At 50.7% G+C, this 17,086-nt stretch overlaps 1 protein-coding gene across 11 annotated transcripts in view; it reads left to right on the forward strand.

Moving 5' to 3' along the window:
- AGAP1 (ArfGAP with GTPase domain, ankyrin repeat and PH domain 1) overlaps positions 1 to 17,086 on the forward strand; it is a 546,965-nt gene that overhangs the window by 403,264 nt on the left and 126,615 nt on the right. For 9 of the 11 annotated variants that reach the window (XM_034655451.1, XM_034655453.1, XM_034655455.1 and 6 more), the window contains one exon: positions 10,916 to 11,077. The exons of the other annotated variants lie outside the window; for them this stretch is intronic. In XM_034655451.1, coding sequence (XP_034511342.1) covers positions 10,916 to 11,077 — 162 coding nt within the window. The remainder of the gene's footprint in view (positions 1 to 10,915; positions 11,078 to 17,086) is intronic. 11 annotated transcript variants of the gene reach the window in all.

Here is a 17,086-nt window from a genome sequence, read left to right on the forward strand (position 1 = left end):
GGTGTGGTTGCTGTTGACCAAGATGGAGAAGGAGTGTGTTGGGGCATGGCAGGCCAAGGGCAGGTGTTCAGGACGGCTGTTCTGCCCAGTTTACATGGGAAGAAATTGAGGCTAATGGACATGAATTCTCCCAAATGTCCAGGCTAGGATTTTGAACTCTACAACTGTGCTGGCTCTTCTTCACGGACCACGTTGTGGTTTTCTCCCTGCCCTCGATATGCTTCCATCTTATGCCACGTGATGTAGGCCGTTCTGAGGACCACGGGCTGCTTCATGGAGGTGGGCAGAGCAGGAGCTGAAATACAAATTGGCCAGTGGACAGTATGCAGGCTTCAAGGACTTGGTGGTTTAGATGGCCTTACACACTGCTGGTAGACAGGCACAGAGCTTCCAGAAGTGGCTTGGCAGCGTGTATCCAGAGCCCCACAAAGACTTATTTTCTTGTCCCCACACCTTGAAAACTGCCCTAATGCCATAATTCCAAATACTAAAAATATATGCAGAAGTGTTGGTTTTGGTCAAAATTTTAAAATCCATCCTAAGCAGGAGAGAAATAATTAAAGTGAGAGACATATTCTGTTCTTTGTTTTTGTTTGTTTGTTTGTTTTAAACCCGTAACTGACCCTGGAGCAGTGGGATATGTCACAACCAAATTACCCCTTTTTTCAGTGTGGATGTCTGTGTATCAGGTTTTCTTAAAGCTGAGGACACCAGCACTCTGCTTCTTCAAACCACATGATGTCAGCAGGTTGAGAATAGGGATGTGCCATGAAGAAGCAGCCTTATTTTGGTGTATTTCCGTACCTTGAACACCGTGCTCTGAGTGATTGTGTTCAGGACCCTGGACAGAGCCGCGTGGCCCCGCCTACCTAAAAAGGGAGAATTTTCCGGCCTCAGACAGGATGCTTTCTTGTGCAGCAGTTGGTAATTCGACTCCATGTGACTTTTAATAGAAACAGCTAAATTCCTAAAGATGGGAAATTTACATTATCGAAGAAGGGAGCGTGCATTTAATTAACTTCTCTAATTGAGTTTTCCTCTAGACATGCTCAGTCCTTCCCCAGTCTGCGCAGCCAGTGGAGCCTCCCACGTGAACTGGATCTCTTTGTCAGTTACTAGGCATAAGCACCGAACTTGAGAAATGGTGGCTGATTATGTAAAAAGAGAGAAGGCCGGAAAAGGCAGACATCTCTTGAAATGATTTCATTCCCACCTAACGGCTCTGCTCCGCGCGCCTTTACATTTTCCAGAGATGCTGGATTAATTCCGCTAAAAATCAACTAGAGAACAATCTGATTTTTGACCCTCAAGTGTAAAATCCTGACTTGCACTCCCTAATATGTTCCTTCCCAGCGTGTCCCACATTGACTTCCTCAGGCTGTCGGCCTCACTCGACCACAACACATTCCACATTTCGTCCCCTGAGATCAGATCATGGTATTCAGTGCAGGCTGGCCGTCCGGCCTGAGGAAACTAGAGAGACTCGAGGGAAACGAGGCCGTTCCGTATGCTGTGCTCTGCGGGAGGAGGGGGAGACTGGGACAGCTGCCTCAGAGAAGGACGGAACGTTCCGGGGTCTGCCATTCACCTGCAGTGTAGATCCAGGTCCTGGCAGGTGGCTGGAGGCCCAGACCATCAGTCACATCGATCCCTCACCCCCCACTCAGCTTTGGGGCCCAAGTCCAGTGAATGGCAACTTTGGCTGAACTTTGTGACTGTCCCTAGGCCCCTTTCTGACCCTCAATCTGATACCGTCCCTGCATCTTGCTAGACTATGACGTTGTCTTGGTCTTCCTTATTTGATTGCTTTGTAGCATTTGACACAATGACCATCCCCCCATTTTTCTTTCTCTCTCTTTTTTTTTTTTTTAACAGTTTCATTGAGATAAAACTCACACAGCAGTACGCTTCACTCACTCAAAGTGTATAATTCAGGAGTTTTAGCAGATTCACAGAGATGTGCAGCCATCACCACAGTCCTTTTTAGAATGTTTCCATCACCTCAAAAAAAAAAAAAAACACCCTGCCCCCCGATTAGTGATCAGCATTTGTGCGTCTGTTTCTATCACAGACACATGTCTCAGGAAGGGAGAAGGGAGGGCTTCACGTAAATGAAGATCCGTTCCAGTACTTTAGCTTTATTTACAGAGACATCTTGGTGCGACTGAACGCGGCCCAGGTAGGAGATGGTTCTCCCCCACGTTTTCTGTCCATTCTGGCCCCTCCTATTGTATTCCTTTCCTCCCCACTTTGTAACTCAGTCTAACACTGTGGTGTCTCTTCCTTCCCCCAACACCTGTCATCTTCCTCGAACCCCCATCGTGTCCCTGCTGCCCCTTCTTCTGACACCGTGTACCTCTGTGTGAGCGCTGCGAGCGGCAAAGGGAACCGGACAATATACCAGTCTCTGAAACATCTTCAGAGATTGGGATTCAAGTAAACCTCCTCCTGTTGAAAGCTCCCGTCAAAAGGACTGTGAGAAGGGGCGAGGTTTTGAACTTCACTTCACACTCACCTTTTAACAGAGGCCGGGATGTTGTGATTTCCTTGGATGGCAGAGGTGGCCTGTTCTTTATTTACCAGCCCGCACATCTCTCTGAGCTTCAGAAAGAACAGAGCCCTTCTTAAAGATCCAAATGAGCTTGATATGGTTGGCCTTGTCTCGAAGGGAATGTGTGTTAATTCACTGGTTCCTACGTGACCTCATCTTGGGTTTTTAGGTCTTAGCCCTCAACTGATGCCCCCTGCCCCCAGCCCAGCACCAACAAACAGCCCTGTCTTTGATCATTTTGTATTCTTTTAATACAAAAAAAAAAAAAAAAGGTTTTTTAGGAATATATGCTACCACATACTGCCAAATGAGTAAGTTAGGGCGGATGTGAAAGCAGGAGATGGGGAGGCCTGGTATGCACACAACTGTCCTTCTCCTTTTTCCTGCTTCCTTTGTTTTTACATAGATGCATACTTCCTATGAACTTGCATTTGAAGGTTTTCATATCTGTCTTCTACACGTCGGAAATTAACAGCCAGACATTAGCAGCTCCTCTGGTCATGTGGGCAGCTTCCCGCACCAAGTTCTTGATGTCCCCTCTCTCCAAACCAAGCCCACTAAGGAAGAGTGGTGGGAGGTGCTCCCTCCAGAGTCTGGGAAGGGCCTGACCTCTGACCGCAGTGGGGGCCGGGGATATGTGCTGGGACGGTGGGCCCAGCGGCTGCAGTAAGAGCAGTAGCTGTTGCTGGCATGTGGTTGGGGGGGTGCACTGCCCCCTTCCAGCGTGGGGGGCCAAAGGATGCCTCCCCCGGCAGAGCACCTCCAGACGCTTGCAAGCAGCAGGGCCTTGAGAGTCCCATGCATAGAGCCCCGCGTATTTGAATATCAGCCAGGATATCAAAAACCTATCTACACACCTGGCAGTGACGGCTATCACCGAGGCACGCTCCCTGCAACAGTTCATCAGAAATGGCCCGGCTAATGATCGGCTGGGCAGATAATCGGAGGAGAGTTAATTGTAAGGTTCGATATGGCATCTTGTCAGCAGAGATAAGTTGTCACGTTTTCCACTTGAGCTGAAACTAAATGATTGTAAAATAAGTTATGAGTGTCCTTGGGCCTGTCTGCCGGAATGATAGCTAAGAATACATTCCTGGCCATCCGTCTCAAGCAGGCTGCTTGATATTTATGCGAACGGAATGTTATTTTATTCCCCTCTGGTCATGCTTGTCAGCTCTCCGAGTGAAAAGTGAGGCGCGTCTCTGACTCATACTTCACGTACCAGAGCCTGGAGAGACTGCAGATTGTTATCATTATTGCTCATATTATATATTTTTTGGGGTGTGCGTTGAACATTGATGCCCGATTGGGAAGAACTAATGGCTGACGCTGAGCGCGCGGGATGGCAGCAGACCGGCCCATCCCGGCTCGGCGCCACGCGTCCGGGGGACTCCGAGTCCCTCCGTCAAAGCCGGTTTGGATGTGGAGTAATGAGGTGCTTGCTTTTTTAATTTGGCATACCTTTCTTCTCTTGGCGTCCACCCTCCCGTACTTGGCCCTGTCGCGGTCGTCGGCTGTCCCGGCGCCCCGTAATTGATACAAAATAAAATGCATTATTTGTATTCAATCAGGAGGCGCGGATCGCGTTCCGGGGGCTGCGGCTGCAGCTCATTTACAGCGTCGGAGGCTGGGCTTTCCGGGCCTCTTCACTTTGAGGGATACCTTGTCAGGCGAGAGGAGTCGTCGGAAATGGAAAATCACAGCATGGAAGCCTAGTACGTTTTGATTGCTCATATTTTAAACCAGAGGAATTTAAACAACTCCTCTTAGAAGGGAGTTCTCAAGATCTGGAAGCCAGGGGCATTAATACAGCAGCTGAGGACCCAGCTACTCGAAACGTAGCTTTCTCCGCACGGCCCACCCCCAGCCTCCAGATCAGTCCGGCCTGCCAGAGTCCTGTCTCCCGCCACGGCCCTCCTGCCCCCCGCCCACCTCCTTGACCTCTGTCACCATCACCTTCTCTGTGCCACGGCTATGGCTCCCTTGAGCGGTGGGTGCCCTGCACTGCAGCGGGCCCTTCCCATGGCCAAGCCGCCTGGTCCCAGCACACGCAGCCTCCTCGCCCAGCCATGAACTCCGGAGCTCTCCCTCTCCCGTGGACCCCAGCCTGGTGCATCTGGTTTTTTCGAATACTTGTGTCCCTGCTCCACCCCGCCCCACGCCCCCCCCACCATAGACACCCAGCCTCTAGGTGGCCATGGTGTTGCTACCTGTGGAAGTAAATTCCTAGGGCCAGGGCCAGAGGGTGTGGAGGCACAGACACAGGCCGGGAGAAGACAAGAGAGACGGGGCTCCATGTTCACCTGCAGGGCGACCTGGAAAGTCACCGCCCCAGCTTGTCACCTCTAAACCCGGGCAAGGATAGTTCTCGGTGGGTCCTGGGCCTCGTGCACCACAGATCCGCCAGCGGGTAGGAAGTGACTCGTGGATTCCAACGTGCTTTGTGCCCATGGGGTACTTTATTCATCTTCCTCCTTGTCTGAAATAGAATTTATGGGGCTTACAAATGCTGATCCTGCTTTTCTGTTTTCATTATGACAACCCTGTCATCTTAAAAGCTAGTCTCCATCCCTCCCTCCAGAGGCCAGATTAGGGCTCATGTGTTCCGTTTCCCCCCCCCCGCCCCACCCCAGGGCCTTCTCCTGACTCAGTGGTACTTTGTCTCCCTGTCACGCTCACACTCCCATTCTCTGAGTCCTGATGGCCCAACCAGTGGTCACAAGTCAGTGGTCCCAAGAGGGGTCCATAGGGCCAGCTCGATGCAGGAAGGGGGGCATGCAGACGGTGCCTTACCTTACTTCCATCTGCATGTGGGGGGGGGCACTTGTGTGAACACACAGCTATATCCGTGTAGCTGACGTGCTCACTCTAACATGAGCCCCTCCCTTCCTTCTCTATTCAAGTAGCATGGCCCCAGAAAAACAATCTTTCATGAAGGCATTGAGCACAAGAAATTAGATTGGCGTTCCTTCACTCACAGAAATCGGCTCCATGGGGCAGGGATTTTGACCTTTTTCGGGTGATGAATCCCAGGTGCCTCGCCAGAGCTGGCTCGTGGGGCGGTCCGCGCTCACGCGGCGTATGTGGCGTATTTAAGGCTTCTTCAAGGGAAATACTCTCAGCGTAAACAGACTCGTTCACAGAGTTAGATGCTCACCTTAAAGCAGGTCCCGGGCGGCTGGAAACTTGCATGCTGGTGCTTTTACAGTGAAGTCCCCGAGTGCTTCTCTCTTACACAGCGGAAAACAGTGCCATCCACCTGTGTGAGCACCTCTCGAAGGGAGCGCAACTCTTCATAAAACTTAATGCCCCAAATATGCACGCAACTCCCATTTTCATCCCAGATGTGTTCCGGGCTGCGTCCTGTGAAGAGGCTGAAGCAAGTCCCTGCCTCCATAAGGGAGGGACTTGTTAGGAAGGCGTTCGTCAACAAGGACCCAAACGCCTGGGTGATGGGGCGTCACACGTGTGGAGCGCCGCCTGCCACGCGAGGCAGTGGGACTGGATGCCAGGCAGCCGTGGGCAGTGGCCAGAGTGGGGGAACCCTCTTGGGGGCCTCTTCTTTGTCTTCTAAGACCCACACCTCCCAAGTTTCCCTGTGATCTGACAAGCGTCAAGCTCACTGTGGCTTCCCCACAAAGGAGGGGGCTGTGAGCTGTGTGGGTGCTGCCAGGACCCTCGCAGTCCCACCGGGGCTTGTCCACTGATGGGGCTGTGGCAGTGCTGGCTGCCATGGCGAGGGCATGGCAGCAGCTGGTGGGGCGAGCTTGACTGGAGCAGGGTCAGCTGTGACCAGACACAAGCAGCAAAGAGGGGAGAGGCTCAGGGCTCTGCTTTAAAGAGGATCAGAAATCAGGTAGTGGCTGGGCAAGGGCATGGGGTCACAGAGGGTTTTGTTAGAAACGGGAGACAGTACAATAATACAGCACGTTTGATGCAGGCTGGAGAGGGTATGAAAGGCTGGGGGCAGAGTCGTTCTGGGGGCAAAAAGGGGTCGGAATCCAGCTCCCAGGGCGAGGAGGCCACGGGTCCATGGGGACCAGGAACAGGAAGGAGGATGCTCTCTTCTGATTGCTGCTTTTTGGGGGTTTTTTTTGTCTTCAGCAAAATGAAAAATGATGTCTTTGTGGGGGGATGGGATGACGTGTGGGGCATTTGAGGAGAACGGAGGAGGTGTGATACAGCCTCTTGGAGAGTGGGGAGCGTCTTTACTCCGGGAATGTAGTGGATGGAAGGGCAGGCCAGAGGTCCGGGCCCGGTGGGCATGAGGCTGTGTTCCGCCAACAGGGCCTGAGTGCAGGTGCCAGGCAGGTCAGGGGTGGACATTGGCAGTCAAGTTGGACTAATGGTCAAGATATGTAGAGGGAGAAGCGTGCCACTAGGTTAACCCTCACAGTGTGGGTCCTGGTGTAAGTGAGCTGGCTCCCCGTAGCAGGCCTGGGTCAGGACCGTGAGGGTTGGAGGGAAGGAGGGAGCTTAGTGAGGTGGACGCAGAGGCCCAAGAGGCCAGGACACTGGCGTGAGCACCGAGGAGGAGCTGGATGTCATCACTCCTGAGTGAGGATGGGGTGAGCTGCTGCTGAAACAGTGAGCAAAAAAGGGGCAGACGCCAGGGGCCAGACCCCCTCAAGCATGCAGGAGGGGGTGGAGCTGGAGGAGGAGTGGTCTGCAAGCAGCACCAGGGGCAGGGAGGACAGCTGCCCCCACCTGTGTGCTTCCTGGAGGTGGGACGCCAGTGCTGTCACCTGGGAGGTGTGTCCCCCCCCCACCCCAGGGGGGAGAGCCAGGTCATAGCAGGTGAAGTGAGTGTTCTGAGAGGCTTGCTCTCGTGAGGGAGTTTGCACAGACAGACCAGGAGGAGACTGAGCAGGTGATGAGGACGGAGCAATTCAGATCCTGCAGGTCTCTCCGTGTTGCCGTTTTAGAGCAGTCGATTTTGGGGAACTGTCCTGTGTGTCGTGCTCTATTTTACAGTGTCTCTGACTTCTGCCTGCTCGATGCCTGTACACCTCCAGCTGTCTCAGTCTGATAACCAGAAATGTCTGGGGACGTTACCAGCTGCCCCTGGGCAGGGGTTTCTAGCTGCAAACCAGTGGCTTAGTGGGACTCGGGAGCCGCAGGTGGGTGGATGCGCTGGTGCCTGTGCACAAGAAGGCTGGGGAGGCTGTTCATGGTCCCTTGGGGGAAGGTGGGTGTCATTGGCTCAAGGATGCCACTCATCTACTTGGTTCAAGTGAGTCAGAGATTTCTCTCTCAATTACAGATATTCCAAGATACCCAGAAAAGCTGGGAATGAAATCACCGAGTCCCTGTTAATGACTTTAGGAACAGTTTTCTTCATCTGGAATGGAGGGAGATCCCTAGACACAGACACACATCATTTTACTGCCCAGGAAGGTGAATTACGACTAGTACTACAGTGAGTTTAAGGTCATTCCCAGGCTGGACTGTGAGTTAGGTTGTTAGAAAAGGCTGAGGTGTACGTAGAGAAGGAAACAGTGATTTGACTAAACAGGTAGATCAATAAGGAGAGAAAACATGAAGTGGACTTCCCTTTATTGTTTAAACATTATCAAATACACCCCTCCGTGTGGCTGTCATGTAGCCCTTCAGCAAAGAACTTGACGAGAGTGTTGGGCAGTTTCCTCGTAGGCGAGTCCGAGGATCCGTGAGCGGGACGCGCGGACAACGTGGCATGTCCGGGGCTTGCTGCAGGGTCACTGCACGACCCGCGGGAGCAGCTGTGCGTCGCTGCATCTGCAAGTTGGAGGTTCTGTTTTGACTCCTCCCAGTGTAACATCTTCTCTGGTGACTCGCGTGCATGTACCGACGTGTGTGTTCAGGACGAATAGCCAAGGCAGTCGTGAAGCATCGACAGCGTGCGGGGCTTGCCCTGTCGTGTGAGGCGCCAGGGTGCCTTGGCCATTGCATTTGAGGCCACATGCAGTTACAGGACAGACCAACAGAAAGAGTCCTGGAAGGGAATAGGGGCACATACGCAGAGCCACCCCATGTGGATGGCAGCTGGGACATTAACCCAGCTGTAACCCAAGTGTAACCCATGTAACCCAAGTGTCTATTCTTAGCATCTTGCAAAGAAATATTGATGCGTGCCTTAAAAAAGAGGTACTGGGTGATGGGAGGGACCTGGGGTGGTTCTGTGGTAGTGGCACGGCCACTCCGCGCTCAGCCTCGTACCGGGGTAGTGGGTCTCTGCAGCTGCCCAGGGGAGCAGGCGTCCCGGTTAGAGCCAGAGGACTGACAGACATCCTAGTGCGGAGATGAGAAATGTGCGTGTGGGAGAGAACATTACAGCAGTGGAGCGACTAAGGATGAGGGCGCATGGTTGGGAATGAAAATGGTGCGTTGAATTCAGTGGATGCCCAAGGGACAGAGTGAAAGAGCAAAAGGCCAGCCCTGCCATCGCAGAGGCTGGTCGTCCTTGCCTGTTCTCCTCGTCCGCCTCCGTGGTGAGGCTTTGGCTCCTCAAGGGTAGAGCTGGGGGACGGTCATTGTGACAGCTGTTCTCCCGTCACCTGTCACCGTGCCTGACACAGGGTAGGTCCCGAATAGTCAGAGAGGATGGGTCAGAGAGGGAATGAAGGCTTGCAACCTGGGCAGAAAATATCTGACACGAACAAAACATAATCCCTTCTAAAGTGTGAGGATTGAGTAACGCTGTGAAACGGTTGCTTCGGGACCAGCTAATGCTCTCGGATCCCAAGATCCCTTAGCAACACCAGGTGGCCCCGGAACCCTCAGAAATGATGTGCCCCTGTTCACGTGCACAGTGATGTGCAGCCTTCTCTCTGGGATATTTGCAGTTTTCATCTGCTATCCAGTGGGATAGTATTTTTAAAATATGTATGAGAATCGCTACTTCTAGAAAATTAGTATTGTTAAAAAAATTCTGAGAAAAGAAGGTTGAATCCTGGAAAAACAGACACGTCGGCTGCTCGGTCCAGACCTGGGGTCAGGGACCAGAGCAGGGGCAAACTGTGGAGAGGCAGGGCCAAAAAGAAATGGTGACTTTGTGAATAAAGATTCCTCTTAGATCCCCAGCCGTCTCCAGCCTGTGTCTCCCACCCGGGACAGCCACAGAAGTAGCCGAGAGGGGACTCAGGCCTGCTTGCTGTGTCTGGGGTAAAGTTACCCAGAGAGGTTTCCCAGATGCCTGACCCGGGGGAGGGTGCAAGTCTAGTCGGTCTCAGGAGGGAAGGTCCCTGAGACACCCAACTGTCACTCTTTCTGAGACTCCTTAAAATGGCTACGCATGTTTCCGTGGACCCGTTGACCAGTCTCTGGGGTCCGGTGCCATCCAGTGACACCAGCTTACCCTGCAGGCACTCTGGGGGGGCCGGGCCTCCACGCAGTCCCACTCCCTCTCCTGACACTTCACCACCTTCTGCTGCATCTGGACTGTGGCCACTCGGAGGGATTCTTTATCTGTTTTTCTCAGTGATGGATCCCTAGCACCTAGAGAAAGGGCCCACAGTAGGCGCTCAAAAAACACTCATTGCACGAATGGAGTGCTTTGCAGAGCGCTTGGTGTCGTTTGAGTTTACAGAGGGGCTGAGTCGTGAAATACAGAATTCTTCAGGCCCTGCGGGCATTCAGATGGTGCCTCTCTTCACGTTTTGGGAGGACTTTCTCATTCTGGTTGAAGTCCATGTTCATTCCCTGCTCTTTTAAGCACGACTCTGGTGTTCTCTTGGATAAAGAGAAAGATGGACGTACTAAATTGAGTTTCACTTACAGTGAATTCGCACATGTGTGCACCAGCCTTAAAATTTTATGAATAGCTTCGGTGAATCAATAATTGGCATGTCTGCTGTGGAGAGAGACATGGCGCGCCGTTTTTCACTGACAGTAAACCGATGCCGTGGTCATATGTTATGTTGAGGGTGGAAGGGCGCACGCACAGACGCAGAGCCGCCCCCCAGGACGCCTTCTTCATATGTATTCTCAGACTTCTTGATTTCTCTCCTAATGTATCAGGGTAATCATGGGAAGAGAAAAGTCAACTAGTAAAAAGCGTGGACTCCTCACTTTACTTTTCCAGAACACCAATCATGTGAAGTGGAGAACTTTAAATTCCGCACAGCCTACAGATGATCCAGAAATAAAGTCCTTTTTTTGTGGTTTTCGTGGTTTTTTTTAATGGCAGGTGATACATTAGAGCAACTGGCCCCGTGAACTTTTAATACTGGTTGCTCTGGGGTCTCCAGTCCAGTGATCTCAGCTTAATGTAGTCCTTGTGGGGCCTGATAGGCTATTGGAGGAACATTGCTTTCGTTTTTCTGCACAGTCTACTTTTTAAGTGTTAACTTTTGCGTTCTTTTGCCTTTTCCGGTCCCTTGGCAGACACGGGGCTGGGCGACTCCGTGTGCTCCAGCCCAAGTATCTCCAGCACCACCAGCCCCAAGCTCGACCCGCCCCCCTCCCCTCACGCCAACAGAAAGAAGCACCGAAGGAAGAAAAGTACCAGCAACTTCAAAGCCGACGGGCTCTCTGGCACCGCGGAAGGTAAGGTTTCCCGGGAGTTCAGGGTCAGGGTCTGCGTTCCTGCAAAGTGATTTTTATTTTCCAAACTGGGGCAGTCCCACACCCTTAGGCCCACACACGCACAGCAGTCAGGTCCGCACATGTACTTTCTGCGTGCAAGGCGGCACCAGCGGTGTCCTTGGAGCCGCCTCTTCGCTGACCGATTCTCGAGATCATTCCAGCAGCTCAGCGCTCTCACCTTCTGGCAGTTGTCGTCTGGTAGAAGGTAAATCTGGTTTCCCTGTCACCTGGCGGTCAGGTGGTGTGTCTCGCCCTCCCTCCGCACCCTGGGTCCACAGCGTCCACTCCCGCTGGGAGGTGCGCCGTATTGTTTCGTTCTAATAAAGACTGTTGCCTCTCCTACTCTAGGAATCTTCTCTGGTATCAGCTGGTCTTAATTCTTACAAGACAGCTGCCCCGATCCTGGCTTTCAGCAACTCATTGTGACAAACGCTCCTCTGTGAGCGTCCACCCACTCTTCTTGTCTTGTGGGTTCTGTTGATGTTCCAGCTGTCACGGCTTGTCACGGCTTGTCACGGCGCTCCTTTGCCTTGTTGAGCCCTTAGTTTCTATTCTCGGTAATGGCCAGACGGGAGCTTTCTGAAGTCGTTCCTTTGGGTGGATTTACATTTTTTTGTTTCACAAAGTGGAGATGTGGGTGCACACACCTGCCCATTATGAGACGCGAAATTAATGCCGTTGTAATAAACAAGCTCGAGAAATACGTCAGAGGAAAATAAAAATTTCGTAGCATCGTTGTTTAACATGAATTGTTATTTGTGACACCATCAACGGTAAGAGTCTGTCTTCAACACACATTCCACACGCACCAGAAATTCTTCTATAACTTATGTCCTTTTTCTTTCTCTGTTTCTGCTATGCTTTTTCTGAATCCTCTCCTTGGTTGTTCAGAACTACAGTTTGCAGTGTTGGAGAAAGTGGCTTCTTCCCTCCTAGTATCAAGCCATGAGCCTGTGAGCCCACAGTGCATGCATTAGCAAGGAAGGGACACAGTTGATGGCGTGTGCAGGGAGCTTGTTTTTACGTGATTGTGTGACTTGAGTGGCGGCATGTTTCACGCATCTCGGAGGTTCAGAGTGTCCAGTGGCTTGCCGGGGCTCTCGCGGTGGCCGCGCAAGGAAGAATCTGAGAGCCTTTCTTTACATCTCTTACCGTGTTGCCTCCCATAGGCAGGGAGGCTAACAAGTTTAGCCAATAAAAACCGATTTTCTCCCATTATGATAAATAGGGATGATTCTATTATATCAGTGGTGAAAAATAACGATTATGGATCAGAACACCCACCTAGACATTTCTGACCTTCCCAGTGGGGAGGAATCAGCCTGAGAGGCCGTGCGTTGCTGAGACTCCCAACACCCCTTTAGCAAAGTGCGCAGCCACAGCCGTGCACCGGCGGCCATGCCCCACCCGAACGGGAGGCTGGGGTTAAAAGCAGGAAGAAGCCTGGCGCCTCACTGGGGTGGGTGACGTGCCACACGTACCCCAGAGGAGAGTGAAATTTGCTGTAGGGAAAGGCCTCCTGTCTGCATCACAGGTAAACATCTTACTGGGTATGTCGTGTTTCTAGCTGACAACTATTTTCAGAAGCACCACTTGGTGCTCAGACTCACCTGCCGGACTCACCTGCTGGACTCACAGGTCCACCCGTGAGTACGTTACACCTATATTACACTTTCTATTTACATGCTACCCACCTACTGACAGAGCGAAGACTGTAAGATACAGCCTTCAGGTCAATCAGTGGTTGCATGTTTAATTGGACTGTGGCTTCGAGCCAGTGTCCCAGTCAGCCAGCGGTGAATTGAAGGAGGTTCGAGAGGCGTCCATGAGCTTGTCGGACATCTGAGAAGCTCCCAGCCCGTTTCCCGAGTTACTGGGATTGTGTCCTGTGCACTGAGCAATAGCTTATAATAAGGCTGAGACAGATCCTCAATGCAAAAACCACCTTGGACCCTTTCATTAGAAGTCCTTACTGCTGCCGTGATGACACAGACAGAAAGAAGGACTCCCAGGCACCATAGAGACACCCAAATTAGAAATCACCGCAGTACCCCAAGCATGGATGATGAGTAATGGTTGACGTGTGTCCAGAAATTAAACACCAGTGATCAGAAGGGAAGCTGTCCCTTGCTTCCTAGTTAACAGATTACTGTGTCTGTAATACCAATGGCCATGACATCTTTCCAGTGGGAAAGAAGGCAATAGATTCTCTATAAAAAGAAAATGTATCATTTTTCCCTAGGAAAGGTTACATACAAAACAGTGTATGAGTCATTTTTGTGAGACATGCTGTATTTCATTATTTCTAAGGGACACATTTTTTTTTCACATTTTAACATTTCTGAAGTCATAAGGCATCCTACAATTGAGGTCCTTTTCGATTCAGTGACACACAATATTTTGTAATAGTCTTAACGGCTATTAGCTCCTTTAAGTAAATGGCGTAAACCGTCTAAACATCTCTTCTTGAAGTTAAAGCTAGTTGGATATGTTTTATTTTCAGAGGATATTGTTTAATTTTAATTATAAGAAAATATTTCTGTTTATCTTTCCTGCAAGAATACAGTGGTTGCTTCCACTGTATTCTGTGTTGACTGACCTCGTGCTGAAAAGTTGGAATTGGAGATATAAAAAGTTCTCTAGAAGATGTTTGAAAAGCAGTGGAGTTATTTGGTTTTGACATAACCCATTGGAACAAATGACTAGATTCAGACCTCTTCAGAGTGCAAGAAAACTAAAATTCCATTGAAAGTTAGCTACTTCAGTCAGGGTCCTGGGGTGGGAAATCATGGCACTCCCCAGGTCATTGAGGGGAGCTCACCATGGGACCGTCTTGGAGGTGTGGGAAGAGCTATGGGGTGGTGCAGAACCCCAGGAGTGTAACGGGCAACAGAGGGGCCAGTTATCAGGGCCCAGAGAGAGAGCTGTTTGGGCAAGGCCTCAGTCAGGAGCCTTCAACAGAGGGACCTGTCTAGGCTGTGGTGACCCAGAAGGGGAGGGATCCAGGGCAACCACCCTCACTTCATTCCCCTCCCTGCCTCTGATCTCCTGCCTGCCCCCCTCTTTGACTAAACCTAAGCACAAGCCAGAGGCCACCAGCCACACGGGTGTGCCTCCAAGGCAGAGATGCACAGAAGCAAGGTGGTCGCCCATGCCTCTGACAGTGCCTCTAAGACATCCCTGGGAAGTCTGTGCCACGGGCCCTGACATACGTGCAGTAGACCAGAAGCCTCTCGAGAGGGCAGAAGTGCATGCCTTCCACCATTGTGCCCCCCAGGAGCCTGGCCGGAGCCCAGCTGGGGGGGTGGTCGAGCTTCCCGAATGCACCTCTTTGCCATTCCCCAACCAAGCCCGCCACACGGGAGCCTGCCACACAGTTGTCTAGACGCTCTGCCAAGCACGGATTCTGGTGCCAGATGATTCTGACCTTGGTGGCGTGCTTGTCCAGAAGGTACGAGCTGCAAGTGTAATATTCTCAGTATCTATGCTGCTCACAAGCCAGAAACACTCTGCCCACACGGGGGCTATGGGTGCACCTGACAGAAATAAGGGCATCCCATCCAGCCAGTTTCTCGCGGTACCAGCATTCGTGGGTAGTTGTCCTTGTTCTCTTGTGCTCAAGACTGGTGTTTAAACTCAACACCTGACGGCAGCAGATGCTATAACCTAACTTGGGTTTAACGGTCATTTGATTATATGTATAACTTAAAATGAATGGAGTGACTCTGGTAAATTATAGAAGCAGAAACTATGATCTTTATAAATAGAAACATAGTAATTCCTTACCTTTATAAATGTTTTGAGTTCTAGCATCGTAACTTGATTAGGTGTGTATGTATATGTGTGGGCACTGGAGAAGATGTCTGGGTGATCAAGCCAGTCACTGGGCTTATCTAGAACTGTTAGTATCATTTAAAGAGTCAAAAATTAGGGGCGTCTGGGGGCTCAGTTGGTTAAGCAGCCAACTCTTGATTTCAGCTCAGGTCAGGATCTCCGGGTCCCGGGATCGAACCCCGAGTTGGGCTCCTTGCTCAGTGGGGGGTCTGCTTCAGAATTCTCTCTCTCCCTCTGCCCCTCCATCCACTCGTATGCATGCACACGTGTGCATTCACTCTCTCTCTCTCTAAAATAAATGGATGGATCTTTAGGGGAAAAAAAAGAATAAAACAAATAACCCAACCCCCTCCTTGTGATGTGAAGGAAGTGTGAGGTACAAGCTAGGGCGGTGAGCTCTGACTTTGTGAGAGCATCTTCATATGTCATTGAGAGCAGAGTTCCAGAAAGGTGATGTATGCCTCGTTGCTCCCAGGGCTGATTTCTGAAGCTAACTTTGGGCAGGAATAGGACACTTTCTCAGTGAGTTTAGTTTGGAGAAGAATGAGCCTCATAGAAGCCAACATCCTCTAGCTGTGCCATAAAAAAAGTGCAGGTGGTCGTTACATTTAAAAAAAAAAATCACGTATCACATTTCTACTTGTACTTCTATTTAATAGACCCCTGAGAACATTGGATATTAAAATATTGGTGATCTTGATTTTAAATTGGATTTGATTTGCTCAGAATTAATTACATTTAGGAAAACCTTGTATGTTCAGATCTGGGCTCTGTACGATGATGATAGACCAATGGAGGTCAATTCGGATGTGGGCAGGAAGCATGGGCATGGGGACTGAAGCCCATGACGTGGAGGGAATCTTTGAAGTACCTAGAAGAGCTGTAGGGAAGGACAGGTGCCTGGGGGGCATGTGAACTCACCTGTCCGGGGGGGCCCAGGTGGATTTCTTTGGGACCGATGGGTAGATGCTCCAAGGAGATGGATTTTGGTTCAGATATTAGAAGGAAAACTTTGTAAGAGGCAGGACACCTTGTCCCCTGCAGTGGCCATAGCACTGGCTGGAGTGGAGCTCGGCTCTGGAAGGGCACTAGCCCTCAGAACCAAGTTGAGGGGCGGGTGCCCAGAAACCCCTGGACAGTGGGAACAACACAGATCTTTAAGGACTTGCCATGTTTGGGCTTGTCTCTGAATCGAGATACTTACTATCTAGGCATCTTCTTATCCAGGGTCCAGTAGTGAGCTTACCGTTGCAGAAATGAAACAAAGAAGCCCTGCATTCTCTGTGGTCCCAAATCTGGTGGGTCTCGTTAGTTTTATAACATTCATGCAAGTTTGCATCAGGTGTTAATTTCCCTGTTTCCCCAGTGAAAAGGTGGAAGTAGAGAGAGGTTAAGTGGCTTTCTTGTCCAGGGTCAGGTTGCTGGTAGGTGACAGAACTGTCTCTTGATTCTCTGCCTCAAACTCTTTCCACCAGGCAAAAATCAAGTCTTTGAGGTATGTGGAGCGGCTTTTGAATCTAGGAGTGGGGCGGACAGAGTAGCTTCCTTGATATTTCTCAGATTCCATGTAAAGATACTGACTTTTATATGGATCATAACATCTAGAAGTTATGTAGCAAAGATCTTTCTTTAAAAATACAGACCCAGTCTGGATTTACCCAATCTTATTATATAAGAGGGATGCAGAAATCCTGTTGTTTCCCCTCACCCCATCCCCTTGGGTTCACAGTGCTTTGTTCCAAAGGTCTCAGAAGGGAATTTATTTTATCCTTCTCATCCTGATCCCTTGGTTTGTTCATTCTGGGTCTTTATACAACCATTGTATGGTTGATTCTGGATGGATATTGAAATATTATTTTGTGGAGGAAAAGTCACAAACGGCCTCTCTCTGTTAGGATAAAAAAAAAAGAAAAGAATTGCCCATCCCAGCTGCACTCAGTAAGCAATCAGAGGCGAGGCCTGAGCCTGTTTACAAATTTCATTCAGTCCAGCGGCAAAAGTCAGCCCGAAGGGCCGACCTACCTTTTCCACCCAGGTGTGAAAGGCGTGCGTGGGTCGTGGTGAAGCCAGACGGAGGAGCGCTGAGTTACAAAAGTTAGGGGAAGGTCACGAGCTGCCGAGCTCTATCTTCCGCAC

Source organism: Ailuropoda melanoleuca, chromosome 2 (genome assembly GCF_002007445.2).
Source record: "Ailuropoda melanoleuca isolate Jingjing chromosome 2, ASM200744v2, whole genome shotgun sequence".
Lineage (NCBI taxonomy): Eukaryota > Metazoa > Chordata > Mammalia > Carnivora > Ursidae > Ailuropoda > Ailuropoda melanoleuca.